Source organism: Azolla caroliniana, unplaced genomic scaffold (assembly GCF_043228905.1).
Source record: "Azolla caroliniana isolate FFs.n. ecotype wild unplaced genomic scaffold, voAzoCaro1.0.p SCAF_4, whole genome shotgun sequence".
NCBI classification, from domain to species: Eukaryota; Viridiplantae; Streptophyta; class Polypodiopsida; order Salviniales; family Salviniaceae; genus Azolla; species Azolla caroliniana.
In genome coordinates this window covers 99,847-122,181 of record NW_028230439.1, presented here as the reverse complement: position 1 = coordinate 122,181, position 22,335 = coordinate 99,847, and the positions used below count along the sequence as shown (strand labels likewise).

At 38.2% G+C, this 22,335-nt stretch overlaps 4 protein-coding genes across 7 annotated transcripts; 2 read left to right on the top strand and 2 right to left on the bottom strand.

The window, feature by feature from the left end:
• Positions 1–1,501: 1,501 nt before the first annotated feature.
• LOC147864600 (RAD3-like DNA-binding helicase protein) lies at positions 1,502–6,943 on the bottom strand. 4 transcript variants are annotated; one of them, XR_015529706.1, is made up of 10 exons: positions 6,747–6,943; positions 5,953–6,558; positions 5,326–5,414; positions 4,307–4,657; positions 3,929–4,204; positions 3,606–3,854; positions 3,036–3,257; positions 2,356–2,878; positions 2,067–2,214; positions 1,502–1,982 (listed from the first exon to the last, which is right to left on the bottom strand). XR_015529706.1 is itself a non-coding variant. In XM_087318716.1 (10 exons), the coding sequence occupies exons 1-9, from the start codon at positions 6,886–6,888 to the stop codon at positions 2,067–2,069; spliced, it is 2,661 nt and encodes an 886-aa protein (XP_087174842.1). In that variant the 5' UTR covers positions 6,889–6,942; the 3' UTR covers positions 1,502–1,982. The 4 variants fall into 4 exon arrangements, 2 of the variants coding, with proteins under 2 accessions (XP_087174842.1, XP_087174843.1); XR_015529707.1 differs by having other exon boundaries at positions 1,502–1,979; XM_087318716.1 differs by having other exon boundaries at positions 2,067–2,269; positions 6,747–6,942.
• A 1,120-nt stretch (positions 6,944–8,063) lies between these two features.
• Positions 8,064–10,503, top strand: LOC147864599 (pentatricopeptide repeat-containing protein At2g13600-like). Its single transcript, XM_087319010.1, has 2 exons — positions 8,064–9,966; positions 10,061–10,503. Exon 1 carries the CDS (start codon positions 8,118–8,120, stop codon positions 9,792–9,794), a length of 1,677 nt encoding a protein of 558 aa, XP_087175136.1. The 5' UTR covers positions 8,064–8,117; the 3' UTR covers positions 9,795–9,966; positions 10,061–10,503.
• A 1,291-nt stretch (positions 10,504–11,794) lies between these two features.
• Positions 11,795–13,753, top strand: LOC147864598 (pentatricopeptide repeat-containing protein DOT4, chloroplastic-like). The gene has a single exon (XM_087318565.1). The coding sequence runs from the start codon at positions 11,795–11,797 to the stop codon at positions 13,751–13,753; it is 1,959 nt and encodes a 652-aa protein (XP_087174691.1).
• A 1,359-nt stretch (positions 13,754–15,112) lies between these two features.
• LOC147864597 (DNA replication complex GINS protein PSF2-like) lies at positions 15,113–19,019 on the bottom strand. The gene is made up of 8 exons (XM_087318604.1): positions 18,885–19,019; positions 18,715–18,789; positions 18,203–18,317; positions 16,254–16,353; positions 16,130–16,160; positions 15,931–16,023; positions 15,652–15,804; positions 15,113–15,505 (listed from the first exon to the last, which is right to left on the bottom strand). The coding sequence occupies exons 1-8, from the start codon at positions 18,930–18,932 to the stop codon at positions 15,485–15,487; spliced, it is 636 nt and encodes a 211-aa protein (XP_087174730.1). The 5' UTR covers positions 18,933–19,019; the 3' UTR covers positions 15,113–15,484.
• Positions 19,020–22,335: the final 3,316 nt, after the last annotated feature.

Below are 22,335 nucleotides of genomic sequence, written 5' to 3'. Positions count from 1 at the left end.
ATAATTCACTTTGATGGTTTATTTATCAACATGAACAGGTTCCACGTGAAGAACTTTAAGAGATGTTTGGGAGTTTGCATGTAGGAGTAAAAGAGTTACTAAGTGAAACTGTAAATATTCTTTGGAAATTATTTTAGTCTTTTAATTATTGGTTGCTATTTAATTGTAAATGGTACGGAATTGAGCTACATACATCTAGTAGGAAAGATAACATGCCTAATAATGCTTAATAGGTAAATGATGATTTTATTTCAAGTCTCTTTTGAGAGTATGGCAACGATATATTGATGTCCACTAGGGGGTTGACATGATGTGCCTAAATAATTGTACAAATCACTCTTCCCAATAGCGACAATCGGAGATGTTTAAATGGTAAAACAAATAATAAAAGTGAAAGCTCTAATGAAATAGCCTAAATTGTTACCAAAATTCCCTTTTCATCTTCATAAATTTCACCTTGTGGTCTTGTGGATGACAGCCATGAATTGTTGGCAATGGTTTTATTCAAGACCTTCGGTCTTGAAATATACCACAACCTTTTAGGAATTCGTGAACTTAATGCCCAACGCCTTCATATGCAAAGCATTCCAAGTCCCACGTTAATTCACATATCCCCCCATTTACTTGACATCTAACCAACCCCCCAATTTCTATTTCATTGTGCATTTAAACTTGCTTGCATTATGTGATGGTATCGTTGATCTCTTATGCATTGATACTTTAAGGCAACCCAAAGTCCATAATTAATTTCCAAATGTAACTACGAGGGTTGTTCTCAATTTTTATGTAAAAACTTCTATAAGGAAAATGTCGTGTTTTCCTAACCCCCTTTCCAGTCTAAGCCCACATCCAAATATTCTTTAGCATGAGAAGTGTCAAACTACTTCTGAAAGGGTTGACTCACATGGATGAAAGAAACTTAGAGCAGAAAGGGAGGTGGCAGAACACAAGGCTTTCCTATCCCTCTTTTTGCACCACATTTCATGGTCTCTAGATTAGAATGAGGGAATGACTGAATTGGATGAAAGAAATTTGATTTTATATGGTCATTATCAAGTTTTTCTTGAATGGCATGAAATATTACCTCCCCATTCCACAATTCCACAAAGGAAAGTTTGCAACACATGCATTAAATATTGTCCGATCTCCCATCTTTGAGATGTGCTCAAGTGACACATGTTCTCCAATTTCCATTATCAGGTGTCCTAGTTATCCTAGCATCACGAACTGGGATACTATCCCTTCACATGTATCTTTAAATTGAGGTATTTGAACTGGGAAGCATCACGAACTGGGATACTATCCCTTCACATGTATCTTTAAATTGAGGTTGTAAGTTCTATCAATAAGCACAATAATTCTTGTCAAAGATGAAATCAAACTTTATCTTCTCTCAGATATAAAGAGGAACCATAGGCCCAAGAAAACAATAAGCATGCATGATCTATAGTATGACACATGAACTTACAAAGCTTACTGAAACAACAATTCGGAAGCATGCTATCCAACTTTCCCAGACTACTTTCACATTTTGGATCTATTACTCAGTCTACACAGATTCCCAAGTTGATAGTATAATTCCTGAAGAAATGTATTTATTTTACGGCATCTACATTACCAAGTGCACATTCTTATGGGTGACCATCAGTCCAAAGTCCTGTTTTCCATTTCCTTAGTGTTTTATTACTTTACTTCCGACACTTGGAGCTTCTTATTCAATAACATCACTCTTATTCATTATAATATCCAACACATTGATTCAATCCTGACCAACAATGTTTTGAACACTACGCTTTCTTATTGTATGCTATTAGCGACCCATTTTCATATTCTAAAGTTTGAACATAATGAAGTAAAAGCCTATATCTCAAACTCTTGATGACAACCGTGTACCGCTTTAAAATATACACTAGAAACCAAGCTGCACCTCAACATGTCCTTCGAATAAGTCTACCATGTTGTAGTGATCTTGCCATCTCCTACTAGAATTTTGAGAAATAGCTTATTAGAGCAGCCAAGAAAACTGAAAAAATACTTATAATTGACATCAAAACAATCATGCATACCTAGTTATCGCCTTGTTTTTTCCTGAAGAATTGATGAATTCGTTTATGTACCTCTCCAAAGCTTCCTGTCGCTATGATCAGCTGCTCTTTAATCCAAGTGGGTAGCTTTGATGTTGGCCCTGATGTTATAGAAGATGATGAAGTATATCTGGCATCCACAAGAAGAATAGATGCATAATCCTTTATGTGCCTGATTGCTCTACCTAAGAAGACATTAATACACTGAGTGGCTTTGGAAATATTTGCAAACATAAAATAAAAGAGCAGTAAAAAAGTGTATGAGCATTACCTATAGACTGGTTTACTGCCTTCATGCATAGGTTCTCATAATAAGTTCTGCCATTATAGCCCCTCAATGGTGTTTTTTCCAACTCACAACCCTCAGGCATCCTATCTGTTGGCACTGACAGAATCATATCAACATACTTCATACGTTCTACAAGTTCTGGATCTGAAAGGCTTGGGTATGGCAATCCAACCATGACCACACATCTACCCATACCATCACTGAAGTTGATACCTTCAGACATTTTTCCTCCCACGACACACAGAATGATAGCTCCTGTCCTTCCTGAATCCAGATTCTGAGTATCTGTTACAGCTTCTTTGTACTTACGTAGTGTTGTATCGAGAGATGCAGCATCTCTGGGCTCTCGAAATAGAACTTTCTTCCTTTGTATCTTATCAAGGATTCCTGAGACTTTCCATGCAGAGTGTAACTGTTGTTCATACTCAAATGATGGCAAAAAAATAACCATTCCTTCAGGAACAACCAGAGAAAGATTAAAAACAAATCGTCCTAGCTCTTCTACCTGTAAATGACACGAAATGTTTTAAAATGGGAGCAAAATTCTGAACAAAGAGAAGTAATCTTTGTTAGATCTCATTGGCCATTATGGTCTTTTAGAGATGTTAACATATACTTCTTTCCTTCTTTTTGGATACAGTCTCAACCACAGATGTATGTACCATCTCAGGAAGGGCACGTGATTGATAAGTAAAATCAAAACTTCTCCCTGTAGGACCATGTGAAACAGCTATAGCCAAGACATTTTCTGGTGGAACAATATGTCCACAAGAGAAAAAATGTATCTGATTCCTCTTCAAGCAAGGATACAAACGATATTCAAGCTCCTCAATGGGTTGCAAGGTGCCTCCAGCCAGCACAACAGCATGACTTTTTTCTAAAACCTGCATTATGTAGAACATTGTCACAACTACCTTAATTACTATACAGGGAAAAACTCCAAAATACCTATGATTTTCTTTATCTTCTAAATGCCCGTAAGTTTTCATGATTTCAAAAATGCCCTGGGTCAACTCTCATTTAAGAGATTATATGGTCGATTCATCCCCTTTCTCTCTTTTGGGGTTGACAAGAGGAATTTGGGGAGATAACAAAAATTTAAGGGCATTTGGAGAAATAACAACGAATAGGCCATGGGCATTTAGGGAAAATAGCAAAAGACTTGGGTATATTGGACTTCTTTCCTAGTTTATACACCTATATCTTTAAAAGGCATGTCAATTTCACCTAACCTCAGAAAAAGCCTGTGCGGCATTAAGCATGATAAACTTTATATAAGCCTGGCATTGTTCATTAGAAGAGCACGAATGAACAAGGATTCGACCATCACTATCTTCCATCATCAAAGTAAGAACCAACTCAGCTAATGCATGGAAACCAGTGAATGACCCTGACCACTCATCAGAGATCTCTTTTGCACCCTTGTTTGTACATGTAGAGCTTTCCTTTTGAAATGATAACCTCTCAGCATAGCCACATACCTGTATAGCTGTTATGGTATCAGATTAAACTACCTCTTCATACATTAACAAAGAAACTCATTGAAAACTCTTACCTTGTGAATGATCTTACTGCTTTTCATGTACTCACATAGCTTGAACATATTAACGTTGTCAATATCCAATGAGAAGAGAAAATCATTAATAGTAAGCATTTCTACTGTCTCGTTGCCTTCTGTCAGCCGCGCACACTTGTCATTGCCAGTAACTAGACGATTAAGAAAGGCTTCAATAAGTGTCAGCAGTGTTTGTATATAACGTCTATTTCCAGCACTAAGCATCTCCCTAAATTTACTTAGATATATTGAAAGTAGCAACTTCACTTGATTAAGCTGCCATTAAAAGCATAAATGATATGAGCATGCAGTACGTGATACAAACTGGAACATAGGATGCAAAGTGTGAAATATATCAAGTTTGCAATAAAAGCTTACTTGAGAAAATGATATTTGGCAGCTATGCATATCACTAATAGAATCTACAAGATTATGGGCCTCATCTATGACCACAACACAGCCATCCAATTTAACTCCAAGAGACTCTCGAGTTTGATGATGCAAGAGGGATTGATAGGGCATAATTACAAGGTCTGCTGAATGAATCATGTGCCTTGAACCATAATAAGGACATGTACCAAGCCCTTGACCCAGTTGCACCAGATCTTCAATATCTAATACTTCTGATTCCCAAGCATGCTCTTTGAACCTTCTCTGAAGATCCTTCTTTTTCATGAATGGGCAACCTGTACATTTTGTTTTCCTTCCATGACTCTTCTTTGCTGGTAACTGCAAGAAAATGGGATTATCAAACCATGCTCAGATTCCCAACAGATTCCACCTTGTTAAAAAGCCATCCTTTATAAGTATTCAGAGGACACTCAAATGGGGAAACTTGTGCATAATGCATAAGTATGTATTTCTTGAGCTAACTAATAATAGCATTCCTTAAGGTTTATATCAGCAGTTTTGATGTCAGACCACTCAATCATCAAAATTAGATGGAACTTGATAGCTTCCATTTTCCCATTGATTGCACCTTAAGCTCAGGACTTGGTCCACACACTTGTATAAATTCCTCAATTGTTGCTCTAATGGACAACGAGAAGGAAGAAATAATAGACTGTCAACTGAGGAGGATGAAATTGTCCCTGATTCATCAATGTGGAGTACTAGGTGCATCTCCCACATATGTACTGAAATTCATCAGCAGATTCAACATTTATTGTATATGCCAAAGAAGCCAGCAACTTTTCACGAAAGTGACACATTTTACATAATATCATAATATCATAACAAATAAAGAGGGTGGGGTGGTGTCAATCTAGGGGCCAGACAAACAAGCATCTTAAACAGTCAGATGATGTTCAGCATTGGTCAAACAAATTACCTGAGTAAAAACTCGATAATCAAAAACTCTTTTTACTAAACATTTGCTAGATTAAGGTGTGCCATACCTTATTTTCGGCACTTCGGTTACTGCTGTTCCTCTGAAGCTCCAAGCATCGTTCATTAATACGAGATGGATGCCCTAGCTTCTGCACATCTGCATCATTCATGATAATTCATAAGAAGAACAAAAGGTCTTCATTTAAGAGATCAAGTTTAAAAAAACAGATGATATGTTTTATAACTGGTGTTTCATACATGATTACAGAAAGGGAACTGTTTCATACATGACATAACTGAGGAACTGTACTCCAAAGAAGAACATCAGATCCTCTAGACATACAGCAGTTTTCTTTCAGGATGAAGAATGTTCCTAGCACAACTATTTTTTTCATTTTATCCTATTTGAATGTGTTTAATTGCCACTGTATCTATGAGAACGTGCAATCCGAGATGGACAAAGCACAAGTCCAGTTCAATCGTAGTGCATCTAATAAGATTAGACTCCCTGAATATGCCCTCTGAGGGTTACACCTGTGAATCTACACCCCTGTGCTTTGTCAATTTGTGTCTCTATACTACTATATCCTATGCTAAGTTTTTGACCTAAGACTTCGGAGCCATTTTGGCCAAGAAAATTCATGTGCCTTTACATGCATGTGTGGTTCCAGTATTGGGAATTCATTAGTTTGTACCTGGATTAATGCAAAGAGACTTTCTTGAACCAAGAGTAACAGCTTTCAATGAGGAAGAGAATACAGTTCTCTGCAATTCCTTCACGAATTGAGACAACTGTGAATGTGTTCTGCTACAGAAAAATACCTTCATTGGTTGTACATCTTCTTCCTCTTCCAAATCCACTTCCTCATCACTGCTCCCGTCTGATGTGTGATAAACCTTCCTTTTCCTGCTATTTTTCTCAAAACCAGATTCAACTCCACTGTCATAGTCATCGAGAAGGAAAATTTCTTCATCTTGATCCTGATCCTGAATTAGAACATTTCCATGATCTCTGTGTGACGAATCTACTTGCGGATTCTTCTTCTCGCTAGATATATTCAAGATTTTGCTACTAAATGTCTTCCTTTTTACATTCTTTGTTGCGTTTTTCTGCTGTTTTCCACTGTTAGGTTTGCAAAACTCTCGCAACCACTGTGGTTCAGATTCCAAATTTACACTGGTATTATCTTCATCTTTAATGGAGAGTGAAGAATCTGCCTTTTCTTCACTGACTTGCGACGATCTTCGATCTTGAAGCCATTGCAAGACACTACAGATCAAGCTTAGAGTTTTTCCGGTTCCTAGAAAAAGGAAAACGCAAAGAGATGAGCGGACAGGAGTAAGATCATGAGAGTCATACTTATTGTATTGTTTTTCCAGCTCCTGATAGAAGGAAATGAAACAGAAAGTCACAGAAACTAGGTCAGAAAAGCACGAGAAAAGAAAGGAGCGGCTTCATATAAAAAAAAAGGAGCATAATTACAGATACCTGTGGGACTTTCGGCTACAGCGACTCCTCCTCTCTGCAGAGATCCGTAAATTTCCTTCATGAAGCGGAGCTGAACGGGGTAGGGTTCGAAAGGGAAGGCGGGAAATTCATCTCTGGCCTCTGCAGAAGCAGAAGAAGCCATGGATTTTTGGCGGGGAAAAAACTAAAAGCGACAGGGAACGAATTTCACAGCTTGAATTTTTTAAACGAATATAGTATTAAGGTGTCCAATGGAGAGCAAGAGGTCATGGGTTCAACCCCTACATTCCCCAATGGGAACTAGTAAATTAAGAGATATGTATGAAGTTTCAAGTATATAATAGAGAGGTGAGAAATTTGCCTTTCGAACCTAGGACATAGTGCTTGTAGTGTAAAAATTTACTACTAGGGTAAACTAAAAGGAAAAGAGAGAGAGATATAGAAAAAGAAAGCCCAGAAAAATCAACGCAGGTATTGTTGACGTGAGTCCCATGTCCGAGACCAACGATCGAATCACAGGTTAATCAGCGTTGCTCCAAGCTCACTCATTGTTGCCATGCTTGTTAATCCAATCCAAAGTCTTGATTAGTGATCCAATCTCTACATTACTTAACACTTAACCGATGTCAACATGTGTATTGACCTTTGAAGTCGTGAATGAACATCAACCATGACTTCATTGATGTTGCCATGCTTACAAATCCAATGATTCGTAATCATGATTTTATTTATGTTTCCATGCTTCTCGATCTTTATATGAACTCTCCCTATTTATTAATCAATCTTTTTTATCATTTGTGGTTTACTCCAATCTTACTAATCTCTATATGAGTTGACCTTATAATACCATGACTATGATTATATATTTTCAATTCACATGTTCTATCTTAATTGCTTCTTGGTTCATTTGTCCTACTTTTCAATTCTAAACCCAAACCCAATGTCTTCATTGATCTCTCACTTATCTCATCTATTGATCACACTAAACTCTTTCCACATATCATTAACACAAATAAGTCTATATCACAATGTTGAGGCGTACATGCACTACTATCTCTCTCATTGTATAACAACCCTTGATGTCATAACCGCGCCTCATTGTTCCATTTATCAATATGTTATTTGCTCTCCGCGTACACTATCATGTACCTAATATTGTGGTTCCGTGTGTATTTTTCCTCGAGTTAACAACATTCTCAGAAGCTTTTATGCGGACTCGATCTAAATGAGAGTGCTTCTGACCCTAACGAATGAGTTGTTTGCAAGGTTGTGTTTTTTTCCCCTAGTGTGCTCATGGTGTGGCTTCCTCTTCTTCTTCTTCTCCATCTACACCACCAACCACCTGCCCCTTCTTCCGCAGGGCTTGGCTATGGCGCCTAAGCTTAACCGAGCATGAGAGATGGCTTCCTCGACATATCCTCCATAGCTTCGAAGCTAAAACACTGCGGCAAAACTCATTCTCTGCGCCATGGAACGCTCCTTCACGAACAGATCATCGCAAATGGCTTGGATACAGACACGTTTGTTGGAAACTGGATCATTCAGATGTATGGAGACTGTGGGAACCCTTCTTCTGCTCAAGAAGCATTTCAGAGGATCAGAAACCCTAATTTATACTCGTGGAACATTCTCATCAATGCGTTAGGTCAGAATGGGAAGCTTCAAGACGCAATTTCTTCTTTTAAGAAGATGCCTTGCAGAGATGTGGTCTCTTGGAATGCTATAATAAAATCATACGCCCAACATGGATATAGATATGAAGCTTTACTATGGTTTTCTCAGATGCAATTAGAAAACATAAAACCAAGTGCTATATCTTATGTGTGTGCATTGAATGCTGCGGCTGGACTCTCAGCATTTGTAGAGGGAGAAGAGATATTCTCAGACATAGTTAAAAATGGACACTGGTATAATGTAGTTGTTGGGAATGCGATTCTTGATATGTATAGTAAATGTGGTCGAATAGATGAGGCTCGATTAATCTTTGCAAAGATGCCACATCGTAATGTGGTCTCTTGGACCACAATTATTGCATCTTATTCTCACAATGAAGAAGGAGACAAGGCACTACATCTCTTTGGAGAGATGCTCTTGCAAGGATTTGAACCTGAGACCATAGCTTATGGTTGTGTTATTGATGCTTGCACTGGAATCTCGGCATTTTTCGATGGGCAAATTATTCATGCTGCATCCGTGTATTGTGGTTTTGAAGAGAATGTAATGGTTGGCTCTGCTTTGATAAACTTATATGCAAAGTTTGGGTGCTTACTCGAGGCTGGTCATAGCTTCAATCAAATTGAGGCTCCAAATGTCATTTCGTGGACGTCAATGCTCTCAGCCTACATCCAATATGATTGCTTCTGGGCGGGTCTCATTCTTTTTCATGAGATGCTCATCAATGGAGTTAAACCAGATCGCGTCACATTCCTTTCTACCATAGAATTATGTGCGAACCTTGGAGTGCTTGAACAAGGGAAAATGATACATCATTCAGTTCTAGAGGCTGGATGTGAGGAAGTTCTCGAAGTAGGAAATGCCCTTATTGATATGTATGGCAAATGTGGAGGCATAAATGATGCAGAAGGAGTCTTCAAGAGTATGCCATTCCATGATATTGTATCTTGGAATGCTATGGTCGCAACGTATGCTCACAATGGCGATGATGAGGATGCCCTTTCTTACTTTCATAAGATGCACCATGAGGGAATAGAGCCCAATGCTATAACTTTTTTGTTGGCTCTGACCACATGTAGTCATTCAGGATTGATCAATATGGGAAGACACTTATTTTTGTATGTACATACACATTGTGTCCCCATGCTTACGATGGACCAGAGTGCGTGTATGGTTGATCTGCTTGGGCGGTCAGGGTGCCTGGATGAAGCCGAAGCATTGATCAACACTTCACCATTCGACAAAGGTTCAGTGACTGCCTGGTTATGTTTGTTAAGTGCTTGTCGGCTTCATGGTGATGTTGACAGAGGAGCCCGATTAGCACGCTTTTGCTTTGAGTTGGAGCCGAAGAACGTTGCACCATATAAAGTGCTGTCAAACATGTTGCAAACCTAATTCTAGGAGACATTGAGCCTAAATTATTTTCAAAATGAACCTTGATGTAGGCAATGACCACTACAAATGGAATGTACTTTCCAAGAATACTAGCAAAACGTACAGGGCCTTTGGATTTCGGGTATGTTTCATCATCTATGCTGAAACCATCTCAAAATGAAACTACATGTGGGTAAGAGACATTGCAACGAGAAATCATCTTATGGAAACACGAATGAAAGTTGATTTCTTGAATAATAACTGAAAGAGCAAGCCTTAACATACAGGGTAAAATATCATCAATATGGGAACATGGAGCATATATGATGTGAGCCATGAGATTATAATAAAACTACCTTCCCAATAACCTAGAAAATTTTCTTGGGCTTGGATTTGAAGTATATGGTTAACACGAGCACATGAAAAAATCAACATATGGGACTGAAAGTAGTCCAAATTCTCTACATTGGTTATGGATAACGATTTGACATATGCCAAAGTTTGTTTGGCCACATGAGCGCTACTTTCTTTTCATGGATTATTCCACCTTGTGCAAGGGGCTTGCATAGGGGAATGCTCTTTGTTCAAAAGAGTTGACATCAATTGAGAAGGGGCCAAAGGATGCAGTTGGTAGCCTTTCCATCCTTAATGAGCAAGGATATGCGTTCAATAAACTGTTTTAATTAAACATTCAACTGATCATACTGCTTGATCAAACAATTACTCATTCCAATAAGTTACTTAACACGTTGGGAAATAATGGAATATTATAATTGACCAATTTGCTAATTAATCACACTTAAAGAAGAATTCAGGAAGAATATGCAATTAGTCTACTTCAGATAGCGCTTACTTGAGATTAGACGAAGACTACAACATAAGATTGGCAACATTCAATGGTTAGGTTATTGTGGCAGCCAATCACTTGGGGAGATTAAAAGTCTTCATAAAGTTAGACTATATTGTGTGGTATTTGGAAATTAAGATTAGATTATGACGAACCTATATTGAACCACCATGACTAAATTAGATAGATAATGAATGTATGTTGGAGGCAAGTATTGAGGTATTTATGCATGTAGTAATAAACGTTAAACCCCTCACTCTTATCCGCAATCGATATCATCATTTCCATATACATTAGCTCACATTTCTCTTCAATGTAAGGTGGGGTGGCATGACATCGACTAGGAGACCTATGGGTTATGCATGTCTTGCCTAAACATGTTTGTGAGTGTAATTATCACATTTTATTGTAATGCTCCACGACCAATCAACTTAGGGCTTGCTTTCCCCAAATTTCAACCCTTACCTAATTGTACACATATTTCTCTCTAAGTCGCATTGTGGCACTCTCAATTGCAACATGTATTAGTAAAAGACTAGATATCACTATTTAATCAACTCATATTTGACCTTTGAGGATAATAATAGAATCTACATGTGTTTTTCCAGAAACACTACACAAGCATGCTCCATCATGGTTCCTTACCCACCTAATTTATCACTCAAGCACAACACAAGTCTCGATTCCAAACACGGCCTAGTAGAATTTCTATCGATGCACAAATACGAAAAAATGTTTCATTCGGTCTTATGGATCATGTATGGATTTCTGTAGCATCACGGAGGTGAAGGGATGTGAGTTACAGTTAGAGTTTTCTTATGTTTGATAAGTTTGTTTCGGAGCTATAGTTCAAATCATCGTTGGAGATGGCATACAATCGCAATGTACAACACAAAAGTAGTTTCTTAAGTATGCAACAAGGGTAGTACACGGCATCAAAATTTCCTAGCTTCCGTGAAGCTCATTTAATTTCTTCACTATACATATTTGAGCAAAATAGGCCAAAATGTGTTTATGCTAGTGTCAAAGAAATGTAGCTAGAAATCACGGAGCATAGATTTGTAAATGGAAGAGAAACCAGAGCATACTTATGTAGTATCTGAAAACAATAACCCGCAGGACCTTCAGCCGTTGGTTGGGTGGGGGGCGACTGCACATGGAGAAGCTCACGGCTATGGCGAGCTATGGCGAGCTCATTGTGGGATCAGGAAGTAATACAGAGGACCCCTACGATCGTATTTCTCTCCTTCACTGTATAAAGAAATGTGGCAAACACAAAGATCTACACCGGGGCAGACGGATACACTCTCATATACTCCACAGAGGTTTGTTTCACAAAGACATGTATATTCACACTGCCCTCATTAGCATGTACTCTAAGTGTGGTTCTCTCAAAGAGTCTCAACAGGTGTTTGATGAGATTCTGGTAAGAAATGTTGTTTGTTGGAATGCATTGATTTCTGGATATGCCCAACAAGGATATGGAAATGAAGCTTTGAAATGGTTTAGGTCTATGCAAGAAGAAGGTCACCCGCCAGATGTTATCACCTTTACTTGCATGTTCAAAGCTTGTGGAAGCATCAAATCAGTTGTGAAAGGAGAAGATATGCATGCCAGGGTCAGAAAACAAGGGCTGTTATCACACAACACTGTACTGGGTAATGCGTTAGTTGATATGTATGCCAAATGTGGTATGATAAAAAAGGCACAGGAAGTGTTCAATGAGATTTTGATTAGAGATGTTGCCTCTTGGAATGCTTTGATTAATGGATATGTAAATCATGGGTTTGGCGAGAAAGCTTTGGATTGCTTTGCACAGATGCAAGTTGAAGGAACATCCCCCGACTCCATCACATTTGCATGTGTTTTGAATGCTTGTGGTAGTCTCGGATTGACTGAGAAGGGGGAAAAGATACATGCCGAAGTTGCAAGCAAAGGGTTACTTTCTGACAATGTTGTCCTAGGAAATGCAATTGTTGGCATGTATGTGAAATGTGGTGTACTTGAAAAAGCACGAGAAGTTTTTGATGAGCTTCCGGTAAGGAATGTCATCACTTGGAATGCATTGCTTTCTGGATATGCCCAACATAGGCTTGGTGATGAAGCACTCAGTTGCTTTGCCATGATGCAAGATGAAGGGTTTCCTCCAAATGCAGTAACCTTTTTGTGTGCTTTGAGTGCTTGTATTAGCATAGGATCACTTGAGAAGGGAGAAGAGATACATGTTGAGATCAAGAAGAAAGATGGTCTATTAGAAAACAATGCTTCACTCGGCAATGCACTTGTGGACATGTATACTAAGTGTGGTGCAATTAAAAAAGCACAAGAAGTGTTTGATGGGCTTTCCGTAAAAGATGTCATCTCTTGGACTGCGTTGATATCTGGCTATACCATTCATGGTCTCAGTGAAGAAGCTTTGAAATGCTATGCAAAGATGCAAGATGAGGGCATCATGCCAGACGTGGTCACATATGCTTGTGTTCTGAAAGCCTGTGGAAGCATTGGATCAGTAGACAAGGGAGAGGAAATACATGGTGAGGTGCACAATAAAGGGTTATTGAAGGACAATATTGTGCTTGGCAATGCATTGGTGGACATGTATGCCAAGTTTGGAATGCTTGAAAAAGCATACAGAGTGTTTGATCATCTTCCTTTTTATGATGTTGTCTCTTGGAATGTACTCCTTTCTGGATATGCTCAACTCTGTGAAGTAAAAAAGGCTTTCATTGCATTCAACAAAATGAAATCAGAAGGTTTAATGCCAGATGCAGTTACATTTGCAGTTCTTCTAACTGCATGTAGTCATGCGGGGTTAATTCAAGATGGGCAAACATATTTTGATGTAATGACCAACATTTATTGCCTAAATCCAACTCTAGAACACTACATTTGCATGGTTCACCTTTTCAGCCAAGCAGGGCACTTTGATAAGGCACTGAAAGTGATTGAGAAAGTGGCACCTTCAGATCGACTCAAGTTATTGTTGCCTTTTTTGGGGGCATGCCAAAAATGGGTAAATGTAGAGCTTGGGAGATGGACATTTGAGCAGTCAGTGCATCTAGACAAAAGTAATGCTGCTGCATTTATTGGTATGAGCAATATATATGCAGCAAGTCAGCTTTTGGCATTCTAGTGTGCCATATATTTCTAAGGATGATGAACAGAGCATAGAGGAAATAGCTGGATATTAGTTCTCCTTGATGACATGGAGAAAAAGGAAACACGCTGGTACATCAGGAATTGATGGTGCATTCAAAAGAGAGTTTGTATGTCCTTGCTACAAGTGATTTAGGTGGCTCTAAATGCAGAAAATAGCAGGAAGTGCACAACAGGGTAGGTAGCTCTTTATATATCAATTAACCTTAGATTTGGGATCACAAATAATGATAACCAGGGCACTGAAAGCATGATGTTTCACAAACAAAGAAAATGACAGTTAGTGCACAACAGGGTAGGTAGCCCTTTATATATCAATTAACCCTAGATTTGGGATCGCAAATGATGATAACCAGGGTACTGAAAGCATGATGTTCCACAAACAAAAGCTGCGTATTGAGATTGAGATTAGTCTGACTGATTGATTCCTTGGGGTATTTTTTCTTTAAATAGATGGACAACATATCTTCCAGCCAAATAATAGAATTATTTGGGTCTTTAAAAGAAAGCTATAAACTTGATCTTGTTTCATGCATGAACTATCCATCATGGTAAAAGCGTATCCATAAAAGACGGTGTTACTGTACCACTTGAAAAACCGTGAAATAAATGAGTTGATGTGATTTTTACAGACCACAATCCACAAAGGGTTTAGAAGTTCATATGCATCAATTAGGCTATATTATAGAAATGTATATTGTATTGTCTACCTTTCCTTTTATTTGATTGCTGAATATCACAGAAATATTCAGGAGTACCACTTTGGCAAATTGGCATCTCAATATCCAACTTGGAAATACATATTTTGACAGCACTGATGCATTACCCTTCAGGAATTACATGCATAACAAAGTCTTCAACCTTTTTCATTACTGCAAATAGCTTTCAAGAAATAGTGTTCAGATAATTCAAAATTAAAGCAGCTAGTATTGTTCAAAAATAATAGTGAATACGTGTAAAAGATCAAAATCAAGAAATTCATTTGAAAGTGATTCAAGCATAATGAATTATTTTATATCACATATAATGAAAATAAAATATGAAAATGCCAGACCAACCATGGTTTCCAGTTGAAAACATTACATAACTATGATGTGATGCACTGCTGCTTGTTGGCAAATGTTGCAATGAATTAAATTTAGAAACATATCAGAGAGATAAGATATATTAGCAATAATCTACAGACAATGACAAGAGAGACAAATGATATTAGGTCTTCATAATTAAAAATAAGAAAACCACAATCATTTATCATCATAAAATATAAACTTTATAAAAAAGATATAGAATGAAACCCACAATTTTCAGAGTATGGAAGAAATGACATTCAACCGCGGCTCAAAATACTTTTTGAACACTTCGTTCATTCTGTAATCAAGTTGATATTTTAGTTGCAACTGTAATGCCTCATCCTACACACTATAGACGACAGGCTTTCAAGATAAGGAACCCACAATAACACCTTTTATGGGTTATTTACCATAGAGTTTTAGTTTCAACCTCTGAAGTGGCAACATAAGAAACACCATAGATTATATCCTGTACAGGATGATCATTTGCTATACTTCCATATAGAAAATGAAAATAAAGTGTAGTATAACAGCATTTGATCTTGGTGCGTATGAGTCATGCCTTCATTTGGCAGTCAACATTTGCATTTTGAAAATCAATTCAATTTGAAATTACGAATGCTTGTCTTTCAGCAGCATCATCGAGGCCGAAGAATCCTCTGCAATGAAGAACATATTGATTGAAATGGGATTTAAGACCTCAAATTTTCGAAAAATAATAATGTTTATTTATTGACATGAGATTCGACATTCAATAATGGTAGCAATAGTCGGCATTTTCCAAGAAGCATAATTATTTACTTACTCGAGGTAGACGATCAGATGCAACAGCTTGAGAGTCTGCTTCATTTGCAGTTTGCTTGATTAAATCATCACTATCATGTTTATAGAAACATTGCAATGCCCTCACAATGAAAGGCCGCACAATGTTAACCTCCATTGCTGCAAGATTTTTTAGCTGTAACCAAAGTAGTTCATATCTAATCAAAAGTTTTTTGAGTTGTGATCAAAGTTATTCATATCTAATCAAGAAGCTTTTCACGCTGTAATCACAATAATTAGTTAACCAATAAGCATTGTATACCTTTACAGCATGTGTTTTTCCTGAGAGAGTTTCTAGTCCACTCTCTACTTTATGAAACCTCACATCCCGGATATCTTCTAGCAAAGATCTCACCTACAACATTGTAATAGAATTCAGGCTTGACATAATATGATTTACTACTATTTGATTAATGTCAAACATGTATCTTGCCAAAATGTGAATTATGAGATAAGCTTACAAGATATGGATCTGAGATATCTTCACGAGCACTGTTAGATTTGAAGGAATTCACTAGCTTAGGATTTGTAGTTTCATAAAAATGCAGATATTGCAATGTTTTTTGGCCTATGGATGGTACTCACTGATCAAATAGTAGTCTAGAAATTTCCACATAATGGAAAGGAAGAGGTTGGAATTCTCTTGGTGCCTCTCGTTCATCTTCTAAAATTTGGGTGAGTTTTTCTGCAAAAATTAAACATGTATAAAATGTGACGCAATCTTCTTCACAAAACAGAAGTGAGAAATAAGAAAGAACAAAAATACAGGGGGCTGTCCCCCACATCCACTATAAGATTTCCTGGAAAAAAACAATAGGCAAAAAACATCTTGAGTCACAAAATAAGGATAAAAGATTTCCTTGTAGTCTTGATTAACAGAGTTTTATATGATGCATTATATGGTGTGTCTTGTAAGAAGCAAATGATTGCAAGTACATCTAGTGTAATAATAACTTGATTGTTGATAAACTTGAAGAAGACAATGATGCTTGAGTTTAGATAGATCATAGATTTCTTCGAACATGAGAAGAAGAGCCGTACAAAGTCCCTTGTCACTTTTGAAGCATTCATCTTTTTCTTTTTCAGAGATAACTTCTTTCTCATTCTAACCTTCAGCTCCATCAGGAGGTCACCTACTTGATCACCTTTAAAAATGATGCCTTCTTCATTGATATTCAATGTGATCTCGTCAGTGATACGTGATCCATTTCTTCCGTGTTTTCATGTACTTTGCTTTGGCTGCATGAACTTGCCCGTGAGCTATTTGAACTAGATTTAACAGGCCTGGGGAAGACAATCTACTTTAATGCCAGTGAGCTCCTCTTCAAACTGATCCAAGTCTTAACCCAATAATGATGGACTGGTGTGGTGAGTGCACAAACATAAAGAACTTTAGTTATGGTGCTAAGGGAAGTTATGAGGTGATTTTATCTGAATAAATGGCTATGACAAAACAGACACATCTTCACTAACCACATTAGGCTTACTAGTGCCTTAGTCAAGTTAGTGCATCTGAAGGGATACATGTAACACCTCAAGTTTGCCATTCCAGTATTATAACCGAGGCCTAATTGTGGATCGAGGTGGTCAACGTTTAGACATGACATAATCCCCTATAACAAAGGAGAAAAAAAACCTTCAAGGAATGAAGTGTCTTTCAAATTTTCATTTAATCATATTCTTTACGGCCAGATAAAGTCTTACTGTATCTGATGTGCACACATTTGTCTTTCAGAATTAGATGTGATCAGCCAATATCACATATAGTCACATCAACTCTATACAGAGATCACCACAAAAATCAAGGGGCATACATTGGGATAAATTCCATGCAGACTTCACAAACAGGTGCCTGAGCACAAAGATCAATGGATGATTCTCTGACATAGCATGAAATTATAGATTGGCTATTGCCAATGTATAATCACTAGAGCCACTATTGCATTAGTTAAACCATACAAGAAATTCATTATTGGGTGGTTTATAGGTCACCGTGACATCCTCATGAGTGAATCTTAGAGAGTATTCAAAGATTGGTTCATAACTTGAAGCCACCGATTTGTATGTCCATTCATAACCTTCAGAGCACATGAGCTAGAACTCTCTTTGGACTATTCCATTGTCCTGATTGCACTTCAATGGTTATTGTCTACCCCTGGGTTTTGGTGATAGGACCACCATTGATGGTGACAGCTATCAACGAAACCCATTGGTAGACAACAATGCTTGCTAATAATATACTCCACCTTCTCCGTTGTTTTTTTGTGTTTACTACTTGTCTGTGCATCTATTTTTTACACAATAATTAGCAGTATCTACCTCGGGTGTTATGAAACGTTAATGTATGTGACATAATCCCGAAGTAACAGGATTTTTTCATTCTATCATCCCAAGAGATATTAGTATAACCTTTCTCTTGCTATATTCTACTCCAATGTCCAGCAGAATAACTTACAAAGCTCAAAAAAAAAGAACAAATAATTAACTATAGCAATTTTATGACATGGATGATAGATTTCAGCAAAAATTCTTACCGACACTCATCCAATCTGGTGTTTGAATCCTGCATTTGCTGCGCTTCTTGAAAGCAATGGCCAACCACACAGGCACTTGTACAGGGATCTGGGGTCGGAATGGACCAAAGTCCCCCTGAGAATAGAATATGCTAGCTTAGATTACAGTGAATTCACCAATGCAGTTCAAACACGAGTTATCTTGATAAACAAAGGCATGATGACTGATGATTGAATGTGTCCCAAATCTGCAGAACTCAATTCCATCACTATTATCAAATAACCATGCAGATTTTAAAAATCAAATTATTCTTAACAAACACAATTAAACCAATCAATTCGTAACAATCACAATAAAAATCAGATTTCTATAGAGCAGTTCTTAAAGACCACAATTGAGTTAACATACATTTTTTTGATCAATAATTGATGCGTAAAACGATACAGAGAAAATAGCACGCTACAATGGCAAAACAGTCTTTCACAATACAGAAACAAACAATAAACTTAAATGATATACAGAGAACACTTACACAGATCATATGCAGAGTATCCATCCTGACGTTGGGGATGATGTAGATAAGCTCATCTTCTGCCATGAATTCCACCTGCAATACATGTATATATTCGAACCAAAGCTTTACAGCCACGAGATAGACTTTCAAAATGAAGAGAGCAGGACATCCTGCAGAGAAGAAAATACCTCTGGTGCAGAGAACAGAGACAGCTGAGGATTCGTCTGCCCAGCCATCTACGTCTGAGATTGTTCTGTGTTCTCTCGCTCGCTCGCGCTGTTTTTTGGCGGGAAAGAGAGGTTTGTGTTTTGAGCAAATTCGAAGCTACCCCTCATGGGGTTCTCCGTTTTCTTCATTTCCTTAAATGCCCCTGGGGTCTCATGATCCCCCTTATCATTGATGCCCATGCTCTTGCTCTTCCTCAAAAGCCCTCCTCACTTGAGCAATTTATATGCTATTCCACTCCTTGACCAATCCTATGTTCTCGATTCTTTCCTTTCCTCTTTCTTCTAGCCGTTGATCGACACCATCTACAAGCATAAATGACAAAGTCTTGAGGGCATTTGAGAAACACTCACTAGTGTTTTGGAGTTTCTTCTTAGTTTTCTTTTATAGCCTAGTTCCTTGTATTTGCGAGAATCTCAATGACAATCCTGTGAACATGCATTCATCACATATGTAACTTACTATTTCCTTTGGACATGACCATGAATTACATTATTGTTTATGTTATCATGTTTGTTCATGACCAACTTCAGGAATGGGCTTACTCAATGCAAATGACCATGATTGGAATGTAATTGCTCACTTATATCTATTTAATTTACTCTCACTCAAAAAACGTTGATAGTCGTAAACAAGACAAGTGAGGAGATGTATTCTTCATTGTCCACATGGAAAAATTCTAAGAAGGGAATTGCAATAATTTAATGTGGTGAACCGTGAGAGTGAATGAAATCCTTCGATGACGTCCATTTCAAGAGGCTTCTTCTCATGTGTCCTTGTAGCACAACGTAGAACCAATATATAAAAACATCTATAAATGATTGGAGGAGCCTAGGAGGTCCCATTCCCTCCCCTCAAGGGAGCCATGAAAATGCGGAGATTGCTAGTTGAGGCAGTTGATAGGGTTCTGATGGGGGAGGTGAGAGAAGATGCTTGGTTTGGTCTCTTTGATGAGGTTGGAAGGGTTAAGGCACTGAAGGGCGTGAGCGGATCGGGAAAAGATAGGATTTTTGGGGAGAGTCAAAGTAGGGGCTCTTGGCACCCTATCCGCGTGGTGGCACAGGTTGGTAACATTTGGAAGACAGACTCGGATGTTGCTAAGGTGGAACCCCATTGGAAGTTATGGGTATATGGTTGTCATCCCCTCGTCGAACTAGAATGGGACCCAGGGGATTTCAGGTGGAACCATGATGGTAGATTTCGCCATTTCTTCGAGTACAACACTAAACTGGGTCGGGCTTTTCAACTGCAGCTAGACGGCCCCTTATGCAATGGTTGGCGTACATTTGGCATTCCTGACGAGGTGCTCATTACCTTTTGGAAGGGTCTCAGGCGTCTCCACTTGCCGGAAAAGATAAAGTTTTTTTGGTGGCAAATCGGTCATAATGTGGTTCCTGTTGGCGAATGGCTAGGTAAACATGGCGGCCCATTAGGCTGCCCACTTTGTCATTCACCTATTGAGACTCTGAGGCATTGTTTGTGGGATTGCCCTCACGCTCAAAAGGTACGGGATAGAGTGACTCGCCTCCTTGCGGCATGTGAAGTGGAAGGAACAACATCGTGGAGTGTTGTAGCATGGCTTTATCACTCTGTTGATAGGTGGACGGACGCCTTCAATGCGGATAGTTGGTGTTATGTATGCATGAGGGGAAAAATCGCCAAGATTCGATTTGAGAGAGGATTGCAGTCTGCATCCCCTAGGTTCCCGGACATTTGGATGCTGATCACAAGCTTCACCCTGTGGTATGTATGGAAAGCACGTTGCCTAAAGGTCTTCCAGGATCTGGTGCAGCCCCCGGAGGAAGTGATCATGGACATATGGTTTGCGCTTATTAGCTGCCTACGAGGGCAATTGGACGAGGTTTGCAGCCGTTCCTCTGACGTGGGTACTGCCCTCTTGCGGTTTTGGTAGAAATGGCAGAACACGCCTATGATGACACAAGGAGGAAGTGGCCCGAGGTGGAACTACCAGCCCCCACGCTGGTTGTTTCTAGCTCACTTACCACCCTCCCTTTGTTGTCGACCCCAAGAGTTGTCTCGTACTAGCCATCACTATAGGGCACTGTTTTAGCTGTAGGTACTTACACTAAGTAGTATGTTCGAAAGGTGATGTAACTAGTCTCAATTTCTTGAACTTGATCGGAGGGAGATTCCCCGATCTATGCTTAAGCCTCCTTGTACAGTCTCTTTGTAATAATCCTACCTAACTAATGGGAAAGTAGCTTCATTTTGGAAACAAAAAAAAAAACATCTATAAAGACTTTGAGAATTTTGAAGGCTTTGATTGGCAAGTATGATATTAGACATTGCATGAGATGTCAAACATGTTAGGGGAAGGTTTTATGATTATCCATTACTAGTTGGGAAAATACGAGAACAACTTTTAAAAATCCACTTTGATTCCAAGCATGTTCGTAACACATTTGGTGCCAAATTAGTTTCAACAAGCCATTAATAAAAAAATAGATAAAGACTTCATATTTGATCAAGGGTTGTAGATATGACAATGGGAAAAAGTATATCCACGCGTGTAACGTTTTACATCAATCTATAAGTTCAAGTCAAGTAAGTAATCATGACAACCTTCTATCAATATTTTCTCTCTTGCAAGCCCATGCGAGTCACCAAAACTATTACCATCAATAGAAGGGTGTTTTTGGATCCTCTATATGAAAATGCATCATGCAACCAAGCATATGCCCAAAATTAAGACATGTTTGATCACTACATAGAATTAAGTTGTGTATGCATACATGACCACAAACTTATAAATTTCTACTTCAAGACTACAATGCACCACCATCCAAGGCCCATTTGGATCATTATGGGCACACATATGTGACAATTCTTTTCGTAGAATCATTAGCACCCTTCAAAAATATCATGTTATGGATAGCTAATTTTATAACCTCCAAAATGTGCACTTCCACCATAAAAGTCATCTTCATGCTCTTGCATACATACCATCTCTTGTTTCATTCAAGTACATACTACCAAGACAAACACCACAATGAGTTTATATAGACCTCGACCATCAGTGATTCTTGGGTTTTATCAGATTTATAATGATAAACAGACATGCATTAATCTCGATCATTTCAAGAAACAATTCATTTGAGCACCATTTGCCATAGCCATTTGGAATTTACATAAATTTTTTATTCTTGGAAGTATCCACATTCAACATAGTATTTAATTGGATGTAATCTTTGGAGTTTCTCCTTTATTGAAGTGAGGAGATGGTGGATATATGTAGTCATTTCGCATATATGTTGTTGAAATTATCATGTGTAGGCCAAACATATATCTCCCTTTTCCTCCAAAGCAAGTTGCATGCAAGATTTCGCTTTACATTTCTTTTTAGGTAAAAAGTTGTGTAGTCTCCCATTAGTTTTGCTCTTTTATTAAGCATAG

Bases quoted from the DNA above. Each gene is read 5' to 3' on its own strand.
- LOC147864600 (XM_087318716.1), bottom strand. From the start codon at position 6,888: ATGGCTTCTTCTGCTTCTGCAGAGGCCAGAGATGAATTTCCCGCCTTC. The intron at 5,415-5,952 runs GTACAAACTAAT...TGAATGATGCAG, and splicing joins GTCTCTTTGCATTAATCCAG to ATGTGCAGAAGCTAGGGCAT. The intron at 2,879-3,035 runs GTACATACATCT...TGTCATTTACAG, and splicing joins CACGTGCCCTTCCTGAGATG to GTAGAAGAGCTAGGACGATT.
- LOC147864599 (XM_087319010.1), top strand. From the start codon at position 8,118: ATGAGAGATGGCTTCCTCGACATATCCTCCATAGCTTCGAAGCTAAAA.
- LOC147864598 (XM_087318565.1), top strand. From the start codon at position 11,795: ATGGCGAGCTATGGCGAGCTCATTGTGGGATCAGGAAGTAATACAGAG.
- LOC147864597 (XM_087318604.1), bottom strand. From the start codon at position 18,932: ATGGCTGGGCAGACGAATCCTCAGCTGTCTCTGTTCTCTGCACCAGAG. The intron at 16,354-18,202 runs GTAAGAATTTTT...TAATTTTTGCAG, and splicing joins ACCAGATTGGATGAGTGTCG to AAAAACTCACCCAAATTTTA. The intron at 16,024-16,129 runs GTAAGCTTATCT...ACAATGTTGTAG, and splicing joins ATATCTCAGATCCATATCTT to GTGAGATCTTTGCTAGAAGA.